At 35.6% G+C, this 26,751-nt stretch overlaps 1 protein-coding gene across 1 annotated transcript in view; it reads left to right on the forward strand.

The window, feature by feature from the left end:
* Nucleotides 1-23,993: 23,993 nt before the first annotated feature.
* The window catches only part of LOC145666398 (collagen and calcium-binding EGF domain-containing protein 1-like), a 109,205-nt gene continuing 106,447 nt past the window's right edge, over nucleotides 23,994-26,751 (forward strand). Inside the window, exon 1 of the mRNA XM_081733601.1 lies at nucleotides 23,994-24,146. Coding sequence (XP_081589727.1) covers nucleotides 24,133-24,146 — 14 coding nt within the window. The 5' untranslated portion in view covers nucleotides 23,994-24,132. The remainder of the gene's footprint in view (nucleotides 24,147-26,751) is intronic.

Genomic DNA, 26,751 nt, shown 5'->3' on the forward strand with positions numbered 1-26,751 from the left:
AAATTTTACAAAATGCTTCAGGGGATTTAATAAGAACAATATCTCAAGTAGCTAAAAACACAATAAAAGGAAACATTCCTTTAAATTCTCGTCAGAAGCAACGTTTACGTAGACATAAAAAGATCTTACGTGCTCTATCTCAGCAGCGTACTGCATTGAATAAAAAGAAGAAGTTGTTACTACAAAAGGTGGTGCGCTTTTACCGTTAATTTTGGGACAACTTCTTGCAGCAGTAGGAAGTAGTATTTTCAGTCGTTAAATATGTCAGAGTTACGTAAAATGATTTTAGTTCCTGAAAATGCTGTACATGAAATTCAATCAAATCTTAAATCCATAGATTCACATCAGTCACGTTTAGATGAAGAAATGAATAATATCTTAAAACGTCATGATCTTAGTGTACAACAAAAGTGGAAATTATATCAACAAGCTTTGCATCGTTATTTACAGTATACATCTTCTTCTTCACATAAGCCTATTACTTTACCTATCATTCAAGAAGAAGAAGAAGAAAAATTATCATCAAGTTCCAAACAAGATAGCAATGCTTTTATTTTACCATTTGTATCAGACATTTTACAATCAGTACCGAAAACACTTCGTAGGAAAACAGATCTATTATTAAAACAGTTCACAAGTTCTGATAAAATTCAGTGGGATAAGTCTGGCATTGTACGTATTCAAGGAAAAACAATACCAGGTTCAAATATTATAGATTTAGTAAATGATGTTGTTCGTACAAGAAAATATTCAAGAAATCCTTTAGGTATTCATGAATTTAAAAATTTATTAGAAGATCTTAATGTTCCTAAAGAATTTATTGGTACACCTATTAGCACACCAGCATCAAAAGTGAATAGTAGTAGTAGTAGACAAGGTATTCGTAAAGTAAGAAAATCTACTAGTCCTGCAGTAGTTGCTAATTTATTTAAACAGTGGAAAGAATATAGTATGTAAAAATGACAAAATTATCAAAAATATATTATGATTATTCAAATCCTGATTCTTTATCAAGTATACAAACATTACAACGCAAAACAAAGTTATCTAAAAAGAAAATTAAAAATTGGTTAGCTTCTCAAGATGCTTATACATTACATGCACCAGCTCGTAAAGTTTTTGAACGTAAAAAGTATTATGTTAGTGCACCAAATGAAACATTACAAATGGATTTAGCAGATATGCAAAATATTGCAAAGTATAATAATAATTATAAATATATATTATGTTGTATTGATATTTTTTCACGTTACGCATATTGTGTTCCGTTAAAAACAAAGAAAGGTCCTGAAATGGTAAAAGCAATAACAAAATTTTTTAAAAATTTCAAGTTACCCGTGTTTAACGTACAAACAGATTTAGGCGGTGAATTTTATAATCGTCATGTAAAACAATTGTTTAAAAAATATGAAATTAATCATTATAGTGTTCATTCCGAAATTAAATGCGCGTTAGCAGAACGTTTTATACGTACATTAAAAGAAAGATTGTATCGTTATTTTACTGCAAAGAATACTTATCGTTATATTAATGTATTATATCAAATTGTAAAAAATTATAATCATTCATACCATTCAAGTATTAAAATGGCACCTGCACAAGTAAATGATTCCAATGTGAATCAAGTGTGGGAAACATTATACGGAAATAAAAATAATAAAAAGAATATAACATGTAAATTTAATGAGGGTGATTATGTACGTGTTAGTAAATATAAACATGTATTAGAAAAAGGATATTTACCTAAATGGTCACAAGAAATATTTATTGTTGACAAATGTATTAAGTCAGATCCTGTCACTTACAAATTAAAAGATTGGAACGGTGAAGAAATTAAAGGAATATTTTATGCACAAGAATTACAAAAAGTAATTATAAATTAAAAGAAAACATATCTCATTGAAAAAGTATTAAAACGTAAAAAAGGGTGGATGTATGTAAAATGGTTAGGATATCCATCAAGTATGAATTCGTGGATTAGATCAGATTCTATTCAGTCTGCAAAATGAATTCGAACTTTACACACGACTTTTACGTTACTCTTCCTTCAAATGCAAGTAACAATCTTTTTGATAATAATACCACATCATCATTTCGAGTTAAATTGGCACAACCTATTGATTTAAGTGATGGGGAATGGGGTGTTGCATTAACACAAATTAATATTCCGTGGAGTTTTTACAATGTTGGTGAAAATGAAGAAATTATAATTACTAGTGTTATCGATGATAAAGTTGAACGCTGCCATGTTCCAATAACACCTGGATATTATTCATCAATTGAATCAATTCTACAATTAATTCCTGAAAATGTTCGTATGTTACACTATTTACAAAATAAAAATCAAGTTGTTATTAAACATTCTTTAAAATTAGAAGATCAATGTATGATTGGTGTTACACCAGGTTTACAACAGATTTTTGGATTTATTAATGAAAATACGCTTGATGTTTAAAATGTTATATACACAAAAGTTAAAAATGTTGATTTAATATTAACACGTGGAAAATTTCCATGTGATTTAGATTATAATATTCCCAATACAATTAATGTTTGCATTGATATTGTAAAACAACAACAAAATATAGGTCCATTAGTTCGAAAACTTAGTGTATATAATGTACAACACGGTCATGTAAAATCTTTTGTATTTCACACACCACATTATGTTAAAGTTGAAAAGAAATATTTTGATACAATAAAAGTAAACTTAAAAGATGAACACGGGTTAAAATTACCATTTCGTTTTGGAACTTCAAACCTAACACTTCACTTTAAACGAAAATGATTTCTGAAAGTATTGATGATAGTTTTTACATTACATTAGTTTCAAATGCTAGTGCTAATGTATATCCTACAAATAGTCCAACACATTTTATTAATCAATTAAAAAATAATATTCGTTTATCAGAATCCGATTGGTATGTAGGATTAAGTGAAGTACATATTCCATTAACATGTTATAATGTTACCGCGGGTGAAAACGTTGTATGGTACAAATTTAAAAATGCTGAACCTATGAAAAGTAAAATTCTTGTTGGATATTATCCATCCATTCATCATTTACTAGAAGAATTAAACGCAATATCGAGTTTTATAAGATTTAGTTTTTCAAATGTTGTACATGTTGAATGTGATGAACATGTAGAATCAGTTACATTGTCGCCTACATTAGCTTTACAATTAGGTTTTTCTGAAAAATCAGATCTTGTAAAAGAATCTCACGGATTCAAACAACCATACATAGATATCGGATATCCACATCAAATTTTTATTTATACAGATATTATACAATATCAATTTTTAGGTGATACAAAAGCACCATTATTACGTATAGCAACAATCTCTGATATTAAATATGGAAAAGTTCAAACAATTACATTTGAAGATATTCATTATATGCCACTTGGAAAATTTTGTTTTAATACAATTGAAATACTATTAAAAGATCATGCAGGGCGAAATTTGCCATTTCGTTCTGGGACACTGACCGTAACACTACATTTTAAACGCTCTCCGGCATCTTCTAAATAATAATAATAATAATAAAAAATGAGAGCAAGACGTGTTACTTATCATCGTGGGCGCGGAATACCATATTTTTCAGGACCTGTATATCAAAGGGGACATGGTATAGGTAGTTTCTTTAAAGGATTATTTCGTTTTGCTTTACCATTTCTTAAACAAGGTGCAAAAACTGTAGGACGTCAAGCATTACAAACCGGTATGCAAGTTGCGGGTGATGTATTAGAAAATCGACCATTTAAAGAATCTGTTCGTGCACGTGTAAAAGAAGCTGGTAATAGTTTAAAGACAAAAGCAATTAATAAAGTTGGGCAGTTGCTAACTGGTAACGGCAAGAGACGGTCACGCAAGAGGAAAGCTCCTGCAATTTAAAGTTTGGACCACCAACAAAACGTAAACATATACAGGACATCTTTTCATAATGGCGTTCCTAAATTCAAATAGTTTTGAACGTTGTACCAATGAATTTGATTTCTTTTCTATACCAATGACACAAACAGCTATTGAAGCAACTACAAATGCTGAATATCGTCCTATTTCCACATTAACCTCAGAAGGACCTATTGAATTTGTTATTCCGGGAGAAACAGGTGAATTTATTCATCCTGCATATCTATATCTTTATGTACGTTGTAAAATTACTAAAGCTGATGGTACAACTTTAGCTGACGATGATGTTGTCGCACCCGTAAATAATTTCTTACATTCTTTATTTAGTCAAATTGATATTTCGTTAAATGATAAATTAATTAGTTCTTCATCAGGATCTTATCCTTATCGTGCATACATTGAAACATTATTAAATTATTCTCATGATGCTTCTCAAACACATTTAGCATGTGCCATGTGGCATAAAGATACTGCAAAAAATTTTAATAAATTAGATAATACAAATGCTGGTTTTCAAAAACGTGCTAATATGGTGAAAAATAGTAAATCTTTTGAAATGTATGGACGTCTTCATACGGATATTGTAAGTTTAGATCGTATGCTTCCTAACAAAGTAAGTTTGCGTGTAAAACTACATCGTAGTAAAGATAATTTTTGCTTAATGTCTGCTGAAAATACAAGTTATAAAGTTGCACTTGAGGAAATTATTCTTCATGTACGTCGTATTGATGTAGCTGCAGATTTAGCTATGCAATTAAATACACGAATGGGTTCGGAAACAGCCAAGTTACCTCTGACGAGAGTGGAAACAAGATCTTATACTATACCTGCACAAGTAAAGTCTTACAGCATTGATAATCTTTTCCTGGGTAATGTTCCTAAAGGCCTGATTATTGGTTTCATCTCCAACACAGCCTTCAATGGGAAATCACATCTTAATCCCTTTGAATTTCGAAACTTTAACGTTAACAAACTGCAATTACAAGTCGGTTCAAAATCATTTCCTCCCAACCCCCTCACACCTGATTTTAATAATAATTTATACCTTCTAAGTTACTATACTTTGATTTCAGGTACTGGTATATATTATCAAAATTATTCACATACTGTTACTCTTGATGAGTATCCAAACGGATATGCTCTGTATGCATTTATTCTATCTCCAACAGGAACTTTAGATGATAACACGTGGGATGTAGTACGCGATTCCCCTGTAAATTTAAAAGTATCATTTTCAGAAACTTTAACTGAACCTGTTACATGCATTGTGTACGCACAATTCGATTCTTTAGCACAAGTAGACAAAGACAGAAATATTTATACTGATAACACCTTCTAATTTATTTAGTTGAGTACAATGCGGGTTGTTGTTCACTTCTCGGCGTATCATGATAACGAAGATGAGTTTATTATAAAAGAGCTAGCCATTGTAAATCCTGACGTTCCCTTTCTCAAAAATTGGGTTTTTAAACCACCATTTCCTTTAAATAACTTATCTGAGCCAATCATAAGCACAAACAAATATCTAGGTGAGAATGTGTATGGCATTACTTGGCACGAAGGGGATGTAGAATATTCACATCTTAAGGAAATACTTCAAACATATTGTTCAAATACTACAACCATATACACATACGGAATAAATAGAAAGTGTTTTCTTCAAGAAATTCTTCAAAGAGAAGTTACAAATTTGGAAGAAATAAACTGTCCAAAGTATACTGCATTAAGTTTTCACGTTCATCGGTGTGCACATAATAAGCATCGTTTCGGACAATATAGATGTACTGTTCATGAAGCATTACTGTATAGTGAATATGTGAAAGTGTATGATTATGTGTTACATGTGAATAACAGTGATAATTACATACCTACTACAATTAAAAATAATCTTTATCATGTATAGTGATGAATTATTAAAAGTGTTACTAACTGATAAAGTGACTGGTGCAAGTGTTACTGGAATTTACCCTATTGACAAACTTCCTGTAACGGTAAAACCTCCTGCAGCACTTGTGATTAATCTTGATACATCTGATTCTGCTGGTTCCCACTGGGTTGCAGTGTACATCAATAAGAAAAAACATGGATACTACTTTGATAGTCTTGCTATGGACATTCCCAAGGAAATAAAAAACTTTTTGTCGAAAAATACTAAAATGTACTTTACAAATATTCAACAATATCAACATGATAATTCTGTGTTATGTGGTTATTTTGTCTTATATTTTCTGCATCATATTATTCGCACTCAATCATTTGAAAAGTGTTTAAAATTGTTTAACAAGAAAATTTTGAAAAAGAATGATGCTATTGTTTATAAACATGTAAACAAATTTTAAAAAAGAAAACACAAATAATTTTTTTAAAATTTTTTATTTATTTATTTTTTTTTAAATTTACATTTTTAATTTACAATAAATTTTTTAAACTTACACCCATGCATTTTATTTACAATTCCTCATTACAATCTTGATAATGCATTAGTTAATGCTGTTGATCTTTCATATTTCCACCAATAATTCAACTGTTGTGCATTACGATATGCACATCCTGATTTCTTTACAATACTAGTGTGAAAAGAACAATATTCATTAAATGTATTTCCACATAATTCATTTAATGAAGGACAATGTTTTGTTTCTAAATCAATGACATTATCTAATGCAAATATTATTTTAATCCAAAGAGATTTCTCTAAACCTTTACAATAAAAGGTTGAATTCTTTGCGCATAATTGATATACAAGGTTTCGTATGCATGATACAGTATATCCAGTTTTGCTATTCCATTTCAATCCATGCAAATTTAATGTTAACCAGTCAATTTGTTTTTGACATCCTAGTGATAATAAATTATATTCAACTGGTGATTTTACCAAGCAATGGAAATTTACTGTATCATCGCATGCAGTTAAACAAAACTCACGAATAATAAATTCGTTATCAGACATTTTAAAACCTTGAATATCAATAATATACTGATTTACACATGGTGAAATTTCATTTGTATGAAAAATAAAAAACGGAATTATCTGTCCAACAAATTCTGTATTTTGTAAAAGATCACACGTTTTATGCATAAAACATAGAAATGAGATTTCACTATGTTCTTGTTCAAACACTTCAAAGAGTTCACTAAGAGTTTTGTCAAGAGATAAATACTTCACTGCAAATGATCCAGTATTATGAAAATGTCTACATTCATGAGGAAGATGTAACCTGCATTCCACGCATTCCAATGGATTATTGTTGTGTAAGTATACTTTTATAGTTTTTAATACACAGTTCACATTAATGTTTTCACCATTACATAACACACATGAAACACTAGCACTATTCAAATACATTTTTTCAATCTGAAATATTCGCTTTCCGTTTGTCTTTTCTTATGAAGATCTCTAGTAATTCCGGTAAATAGTTTGTATCACTTAATAATTCCACATAGGCGTCATAAAATTTTTCTCTAGTTAATAGTCCGATAATATGCGTGTTTGCGTACAAATAAAACACATCATCTTCAACACTAGGACTTGCTATAATACTCCAAGCACGGATTTCCAATAATTCTGGACGCGTCGTCATACAATCATGATCAAAATCATGATTAGATCCTGTCGTACACCCATCACATATTAGTGTTTCATTAAAATTCCATTTTTCAATAGCCTTCTTTATACATTCGCGATCCACTTTTTCACTATTACAACAACAATCTAAAGCCCAAAATCGTGATGTTCTTGATAATACAATTAGAGATGATGGCGGTGTTGGTGAAACTGTTAGCGCTGGTGAATCTGTTGCATCAAAATCAAATTCTTCATCTGACGATGATTCGTATATTTCTGTTTCAGCATCAGATATTGCTTCAATATTGCTATTGCAAAGATCCTTCTTCTCATACGACTGCATGATGTATCTTTATATATTTTGTCTCTTATAACCTGTATTTAAAGTATTTTCATAACCGCAAGGTAATCACGTGTTCGGCATTCCCAACATTAAAGTTATTTTTATTAGTTTGTCCCCAATTTGTGATGTTTATCTCCCACGTCTGCAATCTTCCTTTTGTTCACCTACCGCGGCGCCAAAGTTATTTCTATCAGCCTGGCGGTATCCTGTAATGGTTACCAAACGTGTCAGCAATCTTCCTTTGTATTAAAATTCAAGTTTTAGCAACGCCCTGCAAGCACACATCATCACTCTTACCCAACCGGGTTTCCAAAAGCGCGGGAAAAGTTCAGTTCATGTCTTAAGTTCACCAGCAAAAGACGTACGGAAACCACGCTCTGTATATGTACCAGCATAGTATATCATGCCAAAGTATACATATTTTATACACGACATCTTTCAGATTATTACCAACGAGTAATATTTTACATATTACGAATGAGTAAAAAGTCACGCATGAATAAATATTTCCCTCCCATCATACAGTATTCAGCTCCAATGATAAGGGTCCCGGGTTCAATCCCAATACGTATCACACATTATAAGTGTTCTCACCTTCTAATAAAATGGTTTCCTCCCACTTTATGAGATTTCATAGAAATCGATCCATAAAATATATTAGGAAAATATATTTTTATTCTCTCTCACATATTGTTCGAACATCTTATTTGTTCCGACTAAATTATTAGGAGAATATAAATATTAATTTAATCACTAATACGGATTATTAATTTAATCATATCAACAGATTTAATTCAAATCAAACCAATTCAAATTTCCATTATTATTTTAAAAAATAACCAGTATAGAGTCTCTACAGACACGTATACACACTCGAAAAAGAGTACATGACCTTTTCCAACAATACAGACATGTCATCACAACTAAAAACAAAAATATAACAACTTTCCAACACACGTAAGCAGGTCATCAACCCATAATGACATACACGTCACCCTCTGACAACATCCATTAAAGAACCATGTTAGAACATCATTATTACGTAAAGTACCGTTAACATTCTTGCTTTCGGGTGTAGAAGTTCGTCAACCACTACTCATTGTGACGTAACTATACGATGATAGGTGTATCTCTCAAGATCAAAGGAGCCGAAAAATCTCAACCACAACTGTGATTGCAGAAGATCCAATCACAGATAATTTAGATTAAACAAAGAGATGCTTCAAGAAGCTACTATGGCTGACTTTACAAATTAAAAATTTTAAAGAAGATTTTTGAAATAAAAATTTTGAATTCTTTTGAAGATCCCCTAAGCCAAAAATATGAATGAAAATTGATTGGAAAGGATTAAAAACGACCAGAAATTACCTTATTTCCTAAAATAATATTATATTTTAGCTAAATATACAAATATTTATTCAATGTAAATATATTACCATATATTTAACTCTAAATATACTAAAATCATTAGTTCAAGGAACTTAACGCAAATTTTGCGACCTACTTCAAATCGAGTCATTGATTAATTATATATTAAAAATAAAATTTTAATAAATATTAAATTCATATATATACTGGTTGCCCAAAACTTCCGGGCCATGTTACATTATACGATGTATAAGGTAACATCCTCCGGGAGCTTCGAAAAAAAATCTAACTTAGAAGTTCTAAGTTAAGCTCCTTTTTTTTCTCTAACCTAACATTTTAGACATAAAACACTCTAATGCAATGCGATCAATATAAGAAATGTTTTAGAAAATTTTTCAGAGACCTTAAGCCTAACAAAGAATTTTATAACTACTTTATACGAAAAAGGAAAATTGGACACAAAATAGACAGAAAACAACCAAGAATTACCTTTATCTAAATTTAACCTACGATTCTCTTTCTTTTTTTCTTTCTCGACTATGTTTTGTTTCTGTTCAACCTCCCAACAGCTCTCTCCTCTTTTCTTCAGAGCATCGAAATAATTTTAGGTTGTCGAAACTCTGCGTGCCAATATTTTCTCCTTTTAAACTTTGTAATCTAGCTGAATTTCTGGTTATAGCGGAAACAATGTATGGTCCTACGTAGGTATCCATAAACTTTGGTATGGATGACACGTGATGTGTTTTAACCATTACCAACGAGCCTTCGGTAATGGTGTCCTGATGCTTCTGCTGTTTACGTTCTTTCTTGGGCACAGTTGCTGGACTAGATATGACGAGTTTCTTGTCTTCACTGACAGGAAGTGACTCTTTTGGCCAGATAAAGTTCTCCTTGAAGCTCTTGGACGCAGAGTAGCATAGAAAACGCTCTGCCGGTGTGCATTCAAGTGCATCACACCAGGAATGGTTACACAAATCTTGGGCGGCTTTTAGGAAGGTACTCCATTTGGATTGATTCTCGCTACAATAGAGGCGGAGAATACGGTGGAGGTCACGATTTCTGCGCTCGATAATGCCATGGGAGGAAGGATGGTATGGCGTGGTAAGTATGTGTTTGATTCGATGTTTTTGACAAAATTCTCGCCAGACGCTCGACAAGAATTGCGGACCTTGGTCACTCACCAAATACTTAGGATAAGGTAGTTGATAGTAATATCTTTTCTCGAGGACAGCCACAATCTCCCTCGCGTGAGCCGTCCTGAGGGGGAAGAAACACACGAAGCGACTGTAGACGTCCAGGATAGACAAGATATACTTATAACCCTGACTCCTAGGAAGGGGCCCGACCAGGTGGAGGCATTGTTTCTCGAAGGAAGCAGAGGCCACAACATGGCAGGGTTCCTTTCTGATCACCCTGTACGAGTACTTAGTTCGTGCACAAGGAAGGCATTCTTGAATATACTTAGTAAAAGTCGCACGCATACTTTTCCAGTGAAACATGGCCTTAGCGAACGACAAACATCGCTTCACATCAAAATGGCCTTTGTTGTGAATCGCCGAAACCATATTTTCCATCATGCTGGCAGGAATGACCAGCAGCCAAACAGAATTTTGAGAATTTCTAATATAAACTAAATGATTCTCCACACGTATCCTGTCATTGTCTCGAGAATACTTCCAAATGGCGTGTAGCTTTCTACAATACGGATCTTTCCGCTGTTCTCGCCTCAGTTCCGCGACATAAAAGAGGTCAGCGTCCTCCGCGGTCAAAAAATTTATAAAATGATCCTCTTCTGCCTCAGGAATTTCTGGAGGATAACGACTCAATAGGTCAGCGATTTCATTGTCAGAGCCCTTGATGTGAACAAATTGCAGATCGAATCGTTGCAGTTTAAGCAGAAGACGAGTAGTTCGAGCATCGAGATTTCTCAAACTGAAAGCATATGTGACTGCAGCATTGTCACAGTGGACCGTAGTCCGTCGACCCAAAATGAAATAGGAGAACTTGTCGCAGAGGAAAAGAACAGCTGCCAACTCTAACTGGAAGACTGATAAGGAGGCCTCATGCGGCTTTATTCGCCGACTCGCGTACGCAATAACCTCCGGGTCATCCTGTCCCGGGGGAAATTGAGCCACGTAGCCAGCCAATGACTCCGCAGAGGCATCACTGAACAGATGAAAATCCAAATTGAAATCAGGTTGAGCAAGAGCAGGAGGACTACTTAGAAGTTCTTTTAGATGATCGAACTTTTCTAATAACTCCGAAGAGTATTCTATCTTCCGGTCCTTCTTAAGAAGATCGTAAAATGGAGCAGTTAAACCTGCGAAGTTTTGAAAATGTCGCTTTCGCCATCCCACGAGACCAAGAAATCTCCGTAGAGCCTTTTTAGTTCGTGGAAGGGGAAAGTGACGGATGGCCTCATTACTTTTAGGATTTATTTTTACAGACGATCCTGAAACAAGATGACCGAGAAAAGGAATTTCGAATTTGAAGAAGTTGCATTTCCGAAAATTGAGAGAAAGATTAGCCGAACGAAGAGTGTTGAAGACCTTTTCTAAATGCTGGAAATGTTCGTCTATGGAAGATGAAAAACAAAGTACGTCGTCCAGGTAAGCTATAAGAAAATTTTTGAAGGTTTCTAATCCAAGAAAGGTGTGCATGACAGACTGAAAAACCGCTGGTGATGATTTCAAACCCATTGTTAACCGAGTCATTTGATACTGACGTTCTTTGTAAACAAAACTCACATATTTGTAAGAGTCTGGATGGATCGGGACACTATGATATGATTGCGTACAGTCCAACGAGGTGAAGATGGTTGCACCACTGACTCGTGCGATTAGATCGGAGATCGGCTCGACCTGAATCTTTGGTGCAATCACACGCTCATTGATACCACGCAGATCAATCACGGGCCTTAGCTCTCCAGATGAGTTACGCACAACATGTACAGGGCATCTGTAAGGTGAAGGACCTTCAACGATAATCCCAAGTTTTACCCACTTATCTAAGATCTCCTCAAACTCTTTTTGAAGATGAATGGGTACAGGATACAACTTTCCTACCACCGGGAGGTCGTCGGAAAGCTGTATTCTATACGGCTCGACCTTTATGACACGGGGATTCTCTGTGAAGAGACACCTGAATCGAACTAATAATGAAAATAACCTCCCTTGAAAATCCGAATCGAGATCGGTTCTCTGAGAAACAAAGTCCCGAAGTTCCTCCTTCGTGACCGATGGCTGAAATAACGAGTTGTCCTCTTTATCTGAAGTTAATTCGGCGACAGTAACCTGGCAACAATGCTGCTGATCCATGTCAATAGAGATGATCTGTCCCGAGTCGGATTGAAGCAAAATTTCTTTAGACTTACAATTTAGAGAAAGGTTATACCGAACGCAAAACGGAAATCCTAAAATACAGTGTGCTTTTAATTTCTGGACAACATAGACTGGGACTTCAAAAACACAACCTTGGATAGTGAAGTTTAAGATCTGGAAACCTTTAACTTGGAATGATTCGTCTCCTGCAAAACCTTTTAAAGAGATATTAGTTTTCGGTCGAAGTTTGGCAGAAGGATAGATCTCTTTTATTCGTCTCCAAGCATCTCCCGAGAGCAAATTCGTATCCGCTCCAGAATCTAGGATACAGACTAAAGATAACTCTCCTACCGAACAAGTTAGAGTGGGTGAAGGATAGGATAAAAGAACACTCTTTTCCGCACTGGAGTCACACTCCCTCTCGTCTATCACGAAACGAACCGAGAACAGAGGCGTGCCCGATTTGTTTTCCCGAATTCCGGAAGTTTCCAAAACATCTAATTTTGAATTTCGATGTTCGAGATTAACTACTGGACAGGTTGATGCCAAACAAAATTTTTGATGTTCCGTTATCGAACTTTCTTCCTTTTGGGGAGTCGAGGAATTCATATCGCAGTCCACAGTCTCCCGTAATGAGGGCTGCGACATGCATTTCCCGAACTATTCCCATTCGCTTCAGATGACTGCGCCATCGGCGGCTTGAACGTCGTAAACGGTGAAGGCCAACCAGTGGACATAGCCATGTTCACCGCTGGGGAAGGAGTGGATGTGGGAGTTGCCACTCCTCCTCCAGGAGGCAAATTCGGCATGTATCCCGGATAGGCTTGCGCTCCCGGTATGTGGTTCGAACTCGGCGCGCACTGTTGGGATGCACCTCGATGACATCCAAAGTTCATTGCTCCCGATTGATAGTTAGGGTTGGAAACATATGGAGCATTCTGGTTTCCGTTCCCCCAGTTTTGCCTTCGGTTGTTGTTGTGCCAAGGTCTTCTGGCCTGAAAATTTCTTCTTCGACCTCGGTTCCCCAAGAATCGATTGCCATTTCCATTTCCCTTGGCATCACCATTCTTCTTTCCTTCGTCCTCCTCCGTCTGCGATGAAGTGTCTTTTGTCTGTTGAGACTTCCCGTTCTTTTCGGTCTTTTTTCCTATCTTGGCCTGCCGAATGTGCAGACGCTTGAATTTCTTATCTGTCACTGGTTCCATAGGTTCCGGATGACCTTCTATTTCGGCTATCTTAACAATTAGATGCTGGATATTCTTGGGCTCCACGGCTCGCAACAACTTAGCATCTCCAGCCGGCAGACAATCTAGGACAATCTCAATGAGTTCTGTCTCATCTGGATGTTGTGCCACAGCATAGTATTCGGCTATGACCTTCCAGGCAAAGTCAGTTAGCCGGTTATACTTGGACCGGTCAAATTTCATTCCTTGGATGAATTTCTTCTGCAGGCGTTCCATCCTGGCCGAGAAATAGTGCTCCTTAAATAGACGCACAAAGTCCGCATAACTGTTGATGTCTTTGCAGACCGTTTGGTACCAAGTCTTGGCACCAGCCGACAAACAACACGGTACCAAAACCATGCGTTCGTATTCCGACGCGGAGATTATCTTAAACGCCTGTTCTAAGTTTTCTAGAAAAGACCTGGCCAAACCATATTCTCCAGTGAAGTTCGGTAAGTGATTTATTTCCGACAGCCTAAGATTCAACGCTCTATTTCCAGAACATCCCTCATATCTGCCGGGATTCAGGGGAGAGTTGCAGCCAATCACAGGGCACTTTGCATTAGAATAATTTTGTCCAAAATTCGAATAAGAGGTATAATTTGGGCCAAAAGGTAAGTTGCTTGGCATCGATACCACTGTGTGACTACATACTCCCTCCGGAATTCCAACAAACGAAGGAGTCCTGTCTGCGGCATTACTGGACACTACATGACTTAAACTACATATATTGGAAGTCGAGACCGAAGCCTGAGACCACGTCAATAATGGATTTAAAGCCCTAGAGGCAACCTGACCACTCATGATATCCCCACAGGTGGGGCTGGAATTGTTCGTAACCAACGAATGTGAATTTAAGACAAACGGCCAGACATTCTTAGTGTGAACTTTGGTCGGCTGACAGACAGAGACTGTCACCGTTGGGACAGTACGAGTCTCCCCAACCGAAGAGACTGGTACATCCACTCGGGTGTCAGAGTCTGTTCCGTCAGAGTCAACCCCCTCACAACCAACAAAGTCACGTGACCGCTTGCGACCGACGCGACCTGGTTTTCTTTGCTCCCGATCCTTCACCAAAGTTTGGATCTTAGCCTCGAGTACGTCATAAGATTTCTGGGTGCTCGACTCGAGATGCGATAGTTCTTTGGCGAGCTGATCACATCTGCGATTTTGCTTTTCTACTGACAACCGGAGATTCTCCTCAACGGTGTCCACCCGCGTTGTTATCGTATCCTGAAATGCCCCCACCGAAGTGTACAAATCGCGAACTTCGTTCCGGAGGTCCGATACGTCCTTGTTCACATTTTCAACCTTTTCGTTTACAATTTGCACCATTTCCGACTTTAACATATCAAATTTGTGATTCATCGTCAACAAGTTATTATCTACCCTTTCAAATCTCTTATTCATGTCTTGAAAATTATTGTCAACCTTTTCAAATTTTTGGTCCAAAATTAAAGTTAAGGTTTGACTAAAACGTTCTAACATTTTCGCAAGGTCTGTCACGGATGTAGGTGAACCTGCAGTTCCGACACTCTCTCCACCGTTGTGTAAGAGTTTCTCTCCCGTGTCGTGCGTCGTGGTGTTCCGTTCACTTCCACTTTCCTGTGACTTTGGTAGCGATCGCACAGTCAGCTGTTTGGCCACACACGTTTTACAGAACCATGGCTCACTACACTTATTTAATTCTTCTACCTGTTCATCGGTTATACTATAGCACTGTGCATGCACCCATCCAGACCAACCATCACAATAAACACTAAAGCCCTGTATTTCTTCACTACAACATACATATTCATCCGGGCTACGGGATTCAGTACTTGACCTGCTACCAGCAGACATCTCCATTTCATATAAAATTGTTTTCCCCAAGTTACACATATACAAACTCAAGAGTGACTACACATCGTTCAAGGACTCGTTCGTCACAACAGTCCCCATTACATTACACTGCTCTTTCAATATGATTCACTTAGCACTCGCGAAAGGTTGAAATAACAGATCCTGGCTGTGGAACGCCAATTTTACAAAAAAAAATGTAAAATTAAAATAAAATAAAAAAAATAAATTAAAAATATGATGATGATACTGATACTGTGTTTCTGTACGATGTTCACTTTCCTTAAGACTATGGTTGCGTGAATGTGTCACCGACTGCTGAACGCGAACCCACCGGGCCCAGACGGGCAAGCTGTCAACACTCACTGACCCATCCACTACACCAATCATCTCCGGAAAGTAGAACTCAAATCGACCCAAAATACGAAGATCTCTAAGCCTCCTTCATTCTCACTCGCAGTCCAATATCCTGATCCGCAGGCCGTAGTCTGCATCCCATCACGAAATAGGTTACAAACCACGATCCGACAGAACAAGACACTGACCTAAGAGTGAAACTGACGGTGAGTGCTTCGAAAATCTAAGTGTTTGTATTTACTAACCCAGATAAAAAAATCTCGAATCGAATCTAAATCGCGCAACGGGATGGAATTTCGAAAAAGAAACTGAATGTCAAAGTGAATTTAGTTGATCTTATTAACGAAGTGAAATTTCTTGGCAGGTCTGTAATTCCAACCCCGGTCACACTAAGTGAAATCGATTCTATACGTCTCAAGATGCTATAATATACTTTCGTTACATTATTCGCGTACTGCTTTTAAAGACTCTACTTTCTAAGTACTAACAATACTATTGAAGTTACTTTACTACATAGATTTAAGTAATTAGCTCTGTACTGGATAATGAAAGATTTTGGTTTCGACTCGCATACTTTATTACACTAACTTCTTGTAAAATATGAAAACAAGCCAAAAAAAAAAAAAAAAAAAAAAAAAACAGGAAACAGAAATCGCAAAGGTTATTCCATACGAATTAAATGTTTTACATAGCTGAATGGACAAATTTATCATTTGATTACATATTCTCTTCACCTCTCATGAATGAGCTTTACATTCGTTTAGTTTAGTCGTTAAAAAAAATTGAAAATAACGATATTTACTACAAAATCACATTAGCCTTGTACTACACATGCACTACTTATTACGGCTGTGTGCTACATACTTTACTTTCTTTTCTTAGTATTTCTCTCTTTAGATACCGTTGTGCAAGTGGTGTCAGCGAGGAGGATTTATACCAACAGGGGGACCTCCCTTGTATGAGCTCAGACCTATCCACTTTGATTCCCACAACAAAACATTTTCCTTTTTCGAGACAATACATACACTCAATAAATCCACATGAAAAGAAAGTACACTTAACCTAGTTCCTAGCTTAAATATCTAACTAACTTAACCTAAGACATATAGAAATCACTTTTATTCAACAGATTAGTAATATAGCACACGCACCGCCTCTTACCGAGGACGTATGGGACGTTAACCATTCAGCTTTAATTTTGTATATTGTTAAAATAAAAAAAATCTTAAACTATGTGCTTAAAATTCGAATTTCTGTTTCTGGTGAAAGGAATTCAAAATACATAACGAACGTGTTGTTGCTGACGAGCATCTCCCATTACCAATAGTTATGCAAGCACCCTTATTATCAATATGAGCCGAAACTTTGTATATATTTGTCTCATCGTATTCAAACTACAGTGAAGGTAAGCACAAACCAGAGAATGGATTTTGTTCTGTAATATAGCAGTACGGAAAATAATAAATAACAAAAAAAAAAAAGAATATACGAAATTACATATTCAAAATATAATTTTTGGGGTGAAATGTATGTACTCGAGAGTACACACATTTCATGGACTGTTGGTAACAAACATCCACACTGAAACTCCAAAAGAACAATTTCCCCCCCCATTGAACGAGTGGTTTATGTCACATCTCTAAGTCTGCATATTGTATAACTTAGGGAAAACTACGCAGCGTTTAGCACATATTATAAGGCATCACAACACCAGATATAAACATGTCTAATCCGAAATGGTTCGAAATTTAGAGGTTCTCACGTGACCAAAAACAGTAATTTTGATGATATCTTCTATAACTTACTTGGATTCCATGAAAAAATATATAGATACCTTCCAGGTCTGTCTGTCCTAGCCAGACTTTCTTGAAGAAAAGATTCTTTCGCTCCCACTCAAGTGAGTGGGTTAATAGCGAACACAAAACATAAAATGCATTAGCTGGGCTTCACGTTCGATTCCCGACACGGTTTCACCCAAAAGGCTGGCGTCAGTCCTGCACGCTCTGATGTATTCGTTTGTTTTCACTTCCACAACTTTACAGTCCAGTGAGCACAGCAACCAACTCACTGCCTTCCATATTATGTCCACAGATATCAATGGTATCAATTATTTTGTGTCGAAACCTTTAAATACTTCTCTTTTCCACGTTTTTATGCACGGAGATTATCGTACGTCCATCACTTAACATTGCTTCCGGTAAAAGACAAAGACAATGGGAAGAAGATCCCTAATTGGAGGTTCATTGTGACGTAACTATACGATGATAGGTGTATCTCTCAAGATCAAAGGAGCCGAAAAATCTCAACCACAACTGTGATTGCAGAAGATCCAATCACAGATAATTTAGATTAAACAAAGAGATGCTTCAAGAAGCTACTATGGCTGACTTTACAAATTAAAAATTTTAAAGAAGATTTTTGAAATAAAAATTTTGAATTCTTTTGAAGATCTCCTAAGCCAAAAATATGAATGAAAATTGATTGGAAAGGATTAAAAACGACCAGAAATTACCTTATTTCCTAAAATAATATTATATTTTAGCTAAATATACAAATATTTATTCAATGTAAATATATTACCATATATTTCCCTCTAAATATACTAAAATCATTAGTTCAAGGAACTTAACGCAAATTTTGCGACCTACTTCAAATCGAGTCATTGATTAATTATATATTAAAAATAAAATTTTAATAAATATTAAATTCATATATATACTGGTTGCCCAAAACTTCCGGGCCATGTTACATTATACGATGTATAAGGTAACAGTGGTGTTACAATGAATGAAAATGTGAAGAACCCTAATGACGGTTCAGAGGAGAGTTTGTCAAAATATGCATACGGTAATCATCAAGACTATTATTACATTCGTGAATATATGAGTCACATTGGTAAAAAAAATTACAAAATTACAAAATACACAATTTCGTTGGCTATAAATTTAAACGAATTAAGTTACCTACAACATTGCGATAAAGGTACGATATTTGCAATTAGCAATAAATGTTCAAGTATATCATGATGTTGTTTTAGCACTTCAGATATCAGATCAAGTTAATATAACCCAACCTAACCTAATCACTGACTGATCTCAGTCGTGAAAAAAATTTCATTTTAGGCAAAGCAAATAGAAACCTAAGAAAGACAAGAGAAGTGACAAATTTAGAACATCCGAATTTATTTGTTCATGAATAATTAATCAAGAAAACCACTACGGATTTTAGTTTAACATCAGTCAAATGAATCAATTCGTTTCACTGAATCAATTTAGTTTCTCGCTATATCAATCTATAAATCTTGTTTCGTCTCGATTTTGTTATTTCATTTTATCGAAACGAATACTTGTGTAGTTTGAAATTAGAATTGCGCTCATGTTGTTAGGTAATTTTGTATGGGAGAGAAGAAAGGAGGAGAGAGAGGGGGGTCTCTTTACCTGACACGATTATGGGATAAGAAGGTGTATATTGGGTGGCCTAACTGCACGGCGTTAGCTGTCGCAATTCTTTTGATGCGGAGTGTACAAAGAAAAAATTCATTAAAAGCATGTAGGAAAGAATAATAGACCTAAATACAAATAAAGAACAGAGGAAAAGGGATTTGAAGAAGTTCTGGACACAACTAAGGAGAAATGATACAACGGACTGGATAGGGTGAGCAGAAACATAGCAAGAGAGAGGAAGAAGACAGGAACAAAAAATGGTTTGGAATAGAAAGCCTAGGCAAAGAAACAGAGAAGATAAAATGAATGCTTCGGAAAGCAGGAATAAGGACGTACAGGAAAGGAGGAAGCAGAATAATTGAACTGGTCAGGAAAACCAAGACAAAAGGAATGGGCGGACAAAGACGAAAAGGGGGTATATATAGAGTAGAATGCGTGAAGTGTATCAAACTTTACATAGGAGAAACAAAGAAGAAGATAGAAGAAAGGATAAAACAGCACAAGGATGATGTAAGATTGAAAAGGGATAACAATGCGATATATAAACATCAGAAAGAGATAAACCACAGAATAGGGTGGTAAGGAGCAGAGGTCATAGAAGTAGAGAAGAGAACTTTGGTGAGAAAATGGAAAGAACCCAGGGAGATTATGAAGGCAGGATACAAGGTGATGAATTGGAATACAGGATTCTCTCTCTCTCTCTCTCTCTCTATATATATATATATATATATATATATATATATATATATATATATATATATATATATATATATATATATATATATATATATATATATATAAAGAGTTGGAGACGATTCTGCTTAAAGAAGAAATTAAAAGGAAGAAGAAAGAAAGAGAAAAGCTAATAAGAAAAATATGGATAATTAAAGGCAGAATGTATCCAGGGAGAAAAAGTAAACTTTTAATTGGACACGTGTGCAGCTAAAAAGTGAAAGTGAAAACCACACAAGTGTTACTTTTTAATGAAGGGGCGGACCGTAATTAAAAGTTGATCTGCGGAGAGTATATAAGGTGTGATTAACTCCCAAATAGCCAGAAGAAATGGAAGTCTGATGAAGACACAGTTATTGTGTAGAAACTGTTACGTGATTGGGTTTTGTTACATATTATCACATAGCCTTGCTCAGTGTATTGTTGTTTTAATATATATATATATAGAGAGAGAGAATGAAATTAGGGTGGTCTAAAAGCAAATGTAAAAAATCAACTTGTTCAAAATAATCCTCCACAAGGCTTATTTTGTTCCTTTAGTCATAAGTACTTACCTGCTAAATTTCAGCCATATTGCTGAATATTTACTCTTCGCTCCATTTTAAACCTTTTTATTCGTGCACTATTACTAATGATCTAATGCTAGAATTTTTGGGAGGTAGACGCTAGACCGTTTACAAAAATATAGCGTATGCCTACCTCTCTATATATACTCGTTTATTCGTAAATTTAATGTAAACGTATGCTGCACTATAAAAATATTAGGTGGGTATTGGGTATACTCCTCATTATATTCCTGTATACTGCATTGTATATCAATACTACAATATAATTTAACACAGTCGCTGTGCTAATAACTGGATAGATATAAGTTCGTAGCTTTCAATATGATCACCAGATGGCGACAGGAGAAGTAATAGTTCATGAAGCTCCACTTGCCAACCAAGGCCCACTCAATGGCATTAACTTTTTGTCAGTTCTGCAAACTTACCCAGACGAATCTATTTTTAGTAATGCATATGCATCATTTTCAAGACATCTCTGCTTTTTGTCTGAACATTTATTAGGATTAGCACTTTTTGATGACAGAGTATTAGAGCAAACAAAGGAAAAGATGGTCCAAAGCCTGCAGCGGCCAACGTTATCGAATGTTCCACGACGATTTAAGCTGACAAAGAAACCCAAAGAACTTAATTTGGAGGATATATAAATATACCACATTGACTTGACACCTAATCTTCCTTTTCAGGCGCTGCTATCGGCTGAAGGAATTTCACTCTCTTTCGCTAAGGCTCTCTCGCTTAGCAGCTGCTGAACCCTTATTGGCTCAACGCGTGGGTGTGTCGGGGTGTGAGCTTTAGTTCGCATTTTTGCCACGGCTCAAGACATTTTGGCAGCACAATAGTAACAGAGAAAAACTGTCGATATGTGATGTTCTAATGGAAAAAGGAAAAGAGAAGTATCTCAAACAAACACCACAACACTGGCGAGATAATCCTTTTTTCCAAGAATTTTGCGAATCATCAATACAAATGGGTGTGGTGAATGATGTAGCTGAAAGATGTATAAGACTCATCCAAAAGTATAATGAAGCCTTGACAAAAGATGAGGAACAGAAGCATTTTATTCTTCGATTGGTTGAAAACCATCATACAAATTTTCCTGCTCCAATGAAGAAAGCGTTTTTGTAAATTGAGAATACAAATAGTAACATTTTTCTAAAAGTCTTGACAACTGAAAAAAAAAAGGACAAAATGTAGCGGCCTGTAAATATGACTTAATTGTACTGAAATTTCGTTCGTTCATTGTACACATCAGAAGGAATAAAATAAGTCCTGTGGACGCCCGACCACTGTTGGTTTTGTGTTTTGGACCATCCTAATATCTATCTATCTATCTATCTATCTATCTATCTATCTATCTATATATATATATATATATATATATATATATATATAGATAGATAGATAGATAGATAGATAGATAGATAGATAGATAGATAGATAGATAGATAGATAGATAGATAGATAGATAGATAGATAGAGAGAGAGAGAGAGAGAGATAGGGTGTTTCAAAACAACGTCGACAACGTTTGGGAGGTGATTCCTGACACCAAGATAAGACAAAAAGTATAGACCAACCTGGGTGCAAAAAGCTGTCATTTCGGAGTTACAGGCTGCCAAAAACAAAACAAAACAAAAAAATTAAATTTAAAGGTCCATAGATCCAATACTATGGGACTTCCATAGTGGGGTCAAGACTTCTCTTAGGAACAAGTATATATCCTTCCAAATATCCATGTTTCAGAATCCTGTGGTGCTTCCGCAACAATTTTTATAGAGGTAGTTGGTGAGTACTTCAAATTATATGCCTGTAGCCAAACTCACCCTCTCTCTCTCTTTATATATATATATATATATATATATATATATATATATATATATATATATATATATATATATATATATATATATATATATATATATACTTTTTCGCTTTCAAATTGCAAGCGCCTGTCATTTATGTTAACCCGCCGAGTCACGTGGTCATGCGGGTTGCATATACATACGTTTATTTTTACCTATGATGAACTATGGAGACTTGAATGGTCCATTATCTCAAGACACTGGTAATTAAAAATTAAAGTGATATGATAAAAACCATCTAGGGTCCAAATCCTAACAACCCCCCAAAAATGAAAGAAATCGGTTCAGCCGTATTAGCGTGATGAGTTCACAAAGGATTTGTACGTTCTCTTTTATATATATAGATATATATATATAAAATGAGTAAGTACCGCAGGATTCTGAAACATGTATTTTTGAATAGCGCACATATTAGTTCCTAATTGGAGTCTTGACACGACTATGGTAGGTCCCATAGTATTGAAGCTATGAACCTTTAAAGGTCGTTTTTTCATGTTTTCGGCAGTCTATAACTCCGATATAACGAATTTCTGCACCCAGGAAATGAAATGAAATCTTTGGGTTTTACCGATTATACCGGCTAGGCTAAAGGAGACGGCGATGATGAGAAATGATGAAATTGTGGAATGAAGAAAGTGGGAGGAAAAGAGGAAACCCCAAGGAAACCCGCACACAGGGTGTTTGTCCATCACAAGTTCACGCTAGAATTTTTGGAAGGTATATGCTTGATCGTTTTCCAAAGTATATTGTATACGCAAGACTACTTTGACATGGGCCTATACACACCCCAATATACGTTCATTCTTTTGTCAATTTCAGGGAAGTATACATTGAACTATAAAAAAATAGGTGCGTATACGCCGTATTGCCGCGTATACGCCCCATTACATCCGAGCTTGGCGCGAGCTGGGATCGAACCAGGACCCCATTCATCAGAGGTGAATGCTCTACCAGTGAGCCATCGCGGTTCCCTGCATCCATGTTGGTCTATACTTTTTATCTTATCTTGACGTCAGGAATCACCTTTCAAACGTTGTTTTGAAACACCCTGTATATATATTGTTGAATGTTTATATTATTATAGTATTTGTCTTCTACATGAAGAGACTTGTGAGCATAAATTTCGCATTTATAAATTTAATCTATTCTATCTAGTTAGTCTCTAGTCACCCAGAATGTTTCACTAAGCTGCAATTAATTAACTCATACATTGTTACAAATGACTTATATTTAACGTTTCAAAGACAGTTGATTTCATCAGTATAAGACTAAGTACTGAAGATGGCCATAAATTTAAGTTGCTTTTTAAAAAACCTACATTGCTGTCAACAGATGTTGGAAATTTCATACATTCGTTTCTTAGATACGATTGAGCAAGATCAAACTCAAGGAAGGCGTCTTCTGTGGGTTTCCCAGAATACAAAAGACTTCTGTTCTCGCTTATGAATGGACTCGTGTTTATGTGTAGAAGGATTGGAGATGAAAAGCTGAATATAAGAAGAGTTTTTAAAATGATTGAACGTGTGTGTGTTCATATGTGTTCTTCTTAAACTTTAAAGTGGTGGAAAAAGTAGTAAATATTCTACTGTGTCCGAAGGTCAATGCTGCCAAAATTGTAAGTAAATTCTAAGTTTCTTCAATATAGATTAATTAACATACAGAAAAAGTGCGATAAACAGGTATCTTTGTTATATATTTCTATAATCGCTAAGATATTCAAAGAACAAATTGTGTATTATCTCCAAATGACAGTTTTCCGCCGGTAGCACGTTTGTTATCGCGGTATTTCAACTATTATGTTAAATTTGTGCCTCACTATTTCAGTAAGTTTACACCTTATGACTAACTTAGACAAAGTAATTTCCAAAATTGAATATTTTATTGTATATACAGTATATTACCAAGGAAGGCCATATAAGAAGTAGGTCTGTAGTTTAACGTAAGATTAGAACTACATTGTCTCACTCTGGAAATCGAACCCAAGTCCCCAGAACCAGAGACAGTAAGGTGAACCCCTTAGCATAAATGAAACCAGCAGTGGTATATTGGAGGTTCTGTTTATGCCGAAACCTCATCCGCGGCTATGTGTTTAGCGTACGCGTCTTCAGTTCGGAGATCTGGGTTCAATTCTCGGCGGGAGCTTATGTAGTTAGGATGCCACCTTAAGCTGTGGATCCACGTTTCATATACCCTCGTGCTAAAAGAGACACTAATACCCCAATCCAACATCTATTTGTATTGAATTTCCAATTATTATTTAAACACAAACACACACATGTATACAATTCGAAATTATATTAGCAATGGAGAGAAAGACAGGAAAAGAGAGAGAGAGAGGAAGTTGAAATCTTTGTCATGATCGGGGTACTATAGTTTGATCATAACGTTTTGATCTACGTTAAACTTGGAAGCTGAGGATTGTTTGATTGGTTGTATTTATGTTCATTTTCAGTAGAGACTCTATATTGGAAGTATAGTGTACTTTAACTAGAAGTATACTTTAACGTGGGATTTGAAGCACAGTAATGTGTTTAATGCTCTCCCGCCGAGAACCAAAGATCGAAACTTGTTTACCAAGGCACGTACGCTAGCCACTAGACCAGTAAGTAAAGTTTGAAAGCCAAATTATAAAATGTCCTAATAAATTGTTAAATGGACTGGGCAATAACTGGAAATGTTCCATAAGAAATGTAAACAAATGACAATATAATGTGTAAGTAATGTCCAGAACTTTAGCTAGGGAGGGAGTCGAGCGGAGCGGTCTTCGCGGGCGCTGATAGCAAGAGGGCGCCGAACGAGCAAGAAGAAAAAGTGCTGAAAATGAGTAAACAAAGCGGCGCCCCTAAAAGTATTAGCTCCCTATTAAATCAATACTGTTGTTGGTTTGCAAAGAAATAGACTTGTTAAAAGTTTTCTTGTTAGCTCCACCCGCAATCCAAACGTTTCAATAAGAGTCACAACATGTTTTTACTTATTACTTAAAGAAAGTTATCTATATATTAATAGCAGTGTCTGTGAACAAAAAACTTCATATCCAAATTAAAAGTGACTATGTTTGTGACTCTTAATCTCTTGAACCACCCTACCGATCTCGATCAAATTTTTGATGCAGTTCTGACCTGGGATGTTTTTAGCTATTCACTTTGACAGTAGAATTTATGGTAGGGGGAAGAGGGGGAATTACAAAAAAAATAAATAAATAAATAAAACTTAATAACTCTTGAACCAAACGACCAATCTCGATCAAATTTTCAACATAGATGACGTTCGTGCCTGGGATGGATTTTACCATTTCCGTTTGACGGAATAACGTAGGGGGATGGGGAGGACAGGAGATATACAAAAATCAATAAATATAGAAATAAAAGTTACCATGTTCATGAGTTAATAACTCTTGAACCACCCTATCGATCTCAATCAAATTTTCAATATAGATGAAGTTCGAACCTGGGAAGTATTTTATTATTTTATTTTGACGATAGAACTTAGGGGAGGGGAGGAAAGGAGGGTACATATGTGGAAATGAATAAAACTTAGTAACTCTTGAACCATCCGACCGATCTCGATTAAACTTTCAATATACGTAGACAAGGTTTGGACCTGGGACGTTTTCATCATTTTACTTTGACGGCACAATGTAGGGGAGGGGAAGGGGGAACATACATGTAAAAAAAAAAGTGACTGTCTTTGTGACTTCATCACGCTTAAACCAAAGGACCGATCTTAATCAAATTATAAATATAGATGAGGTTCGGACCTGGGGTGGCTTTTATCATATCCCTTTGACGGTAGAACTTAGGTTACGAGGAAGGGAGGGGAGAGATATATAAAAATAAATAAAACTTAATAACTCTTGAACCACCTGACTGATCTCGATCAAATTTTCAACGTAGATGACGTTCGAGCTGGAAAGCAGGGTTTGCCCAAATGGGCCCAGCCCGAAAAAACCCGATGTGGGTTTTTCGGGTTGGACCCACCTGAAAAAAACCACTTTAAAACCCACCTGGGTTTTTGATCTATTTGTTAGTATATTATTGGTACAAATAAGGTGATCATTTTGTAAGTGATTTTTACCAGATTTTAGACTTTCCTTGGGCGAATTAGAGGCTTTCACGTTAAGGTATACAACAACATTCAACATAAGACCTTTATAAATTTTTGAATACACTAAATGAATTAAAAAAAAAAAAAACTTACCTTAGCTTGAGATAGTTATAGAA

This window comes from Thermobia domestica, chromosome 12 (genome assembly GCF_964235325.1).
Source record: "Thermobia domestica chromosome 12, izTheDome1.hap1.1, whole genome shotgun sequence".
NCBI classification, from domain to species: Eukaryota; Metazoa; Arthropoda; class Insecta; order Zygentoma; family Lepismatidae; genus Thermobia; species Thermobia domestica.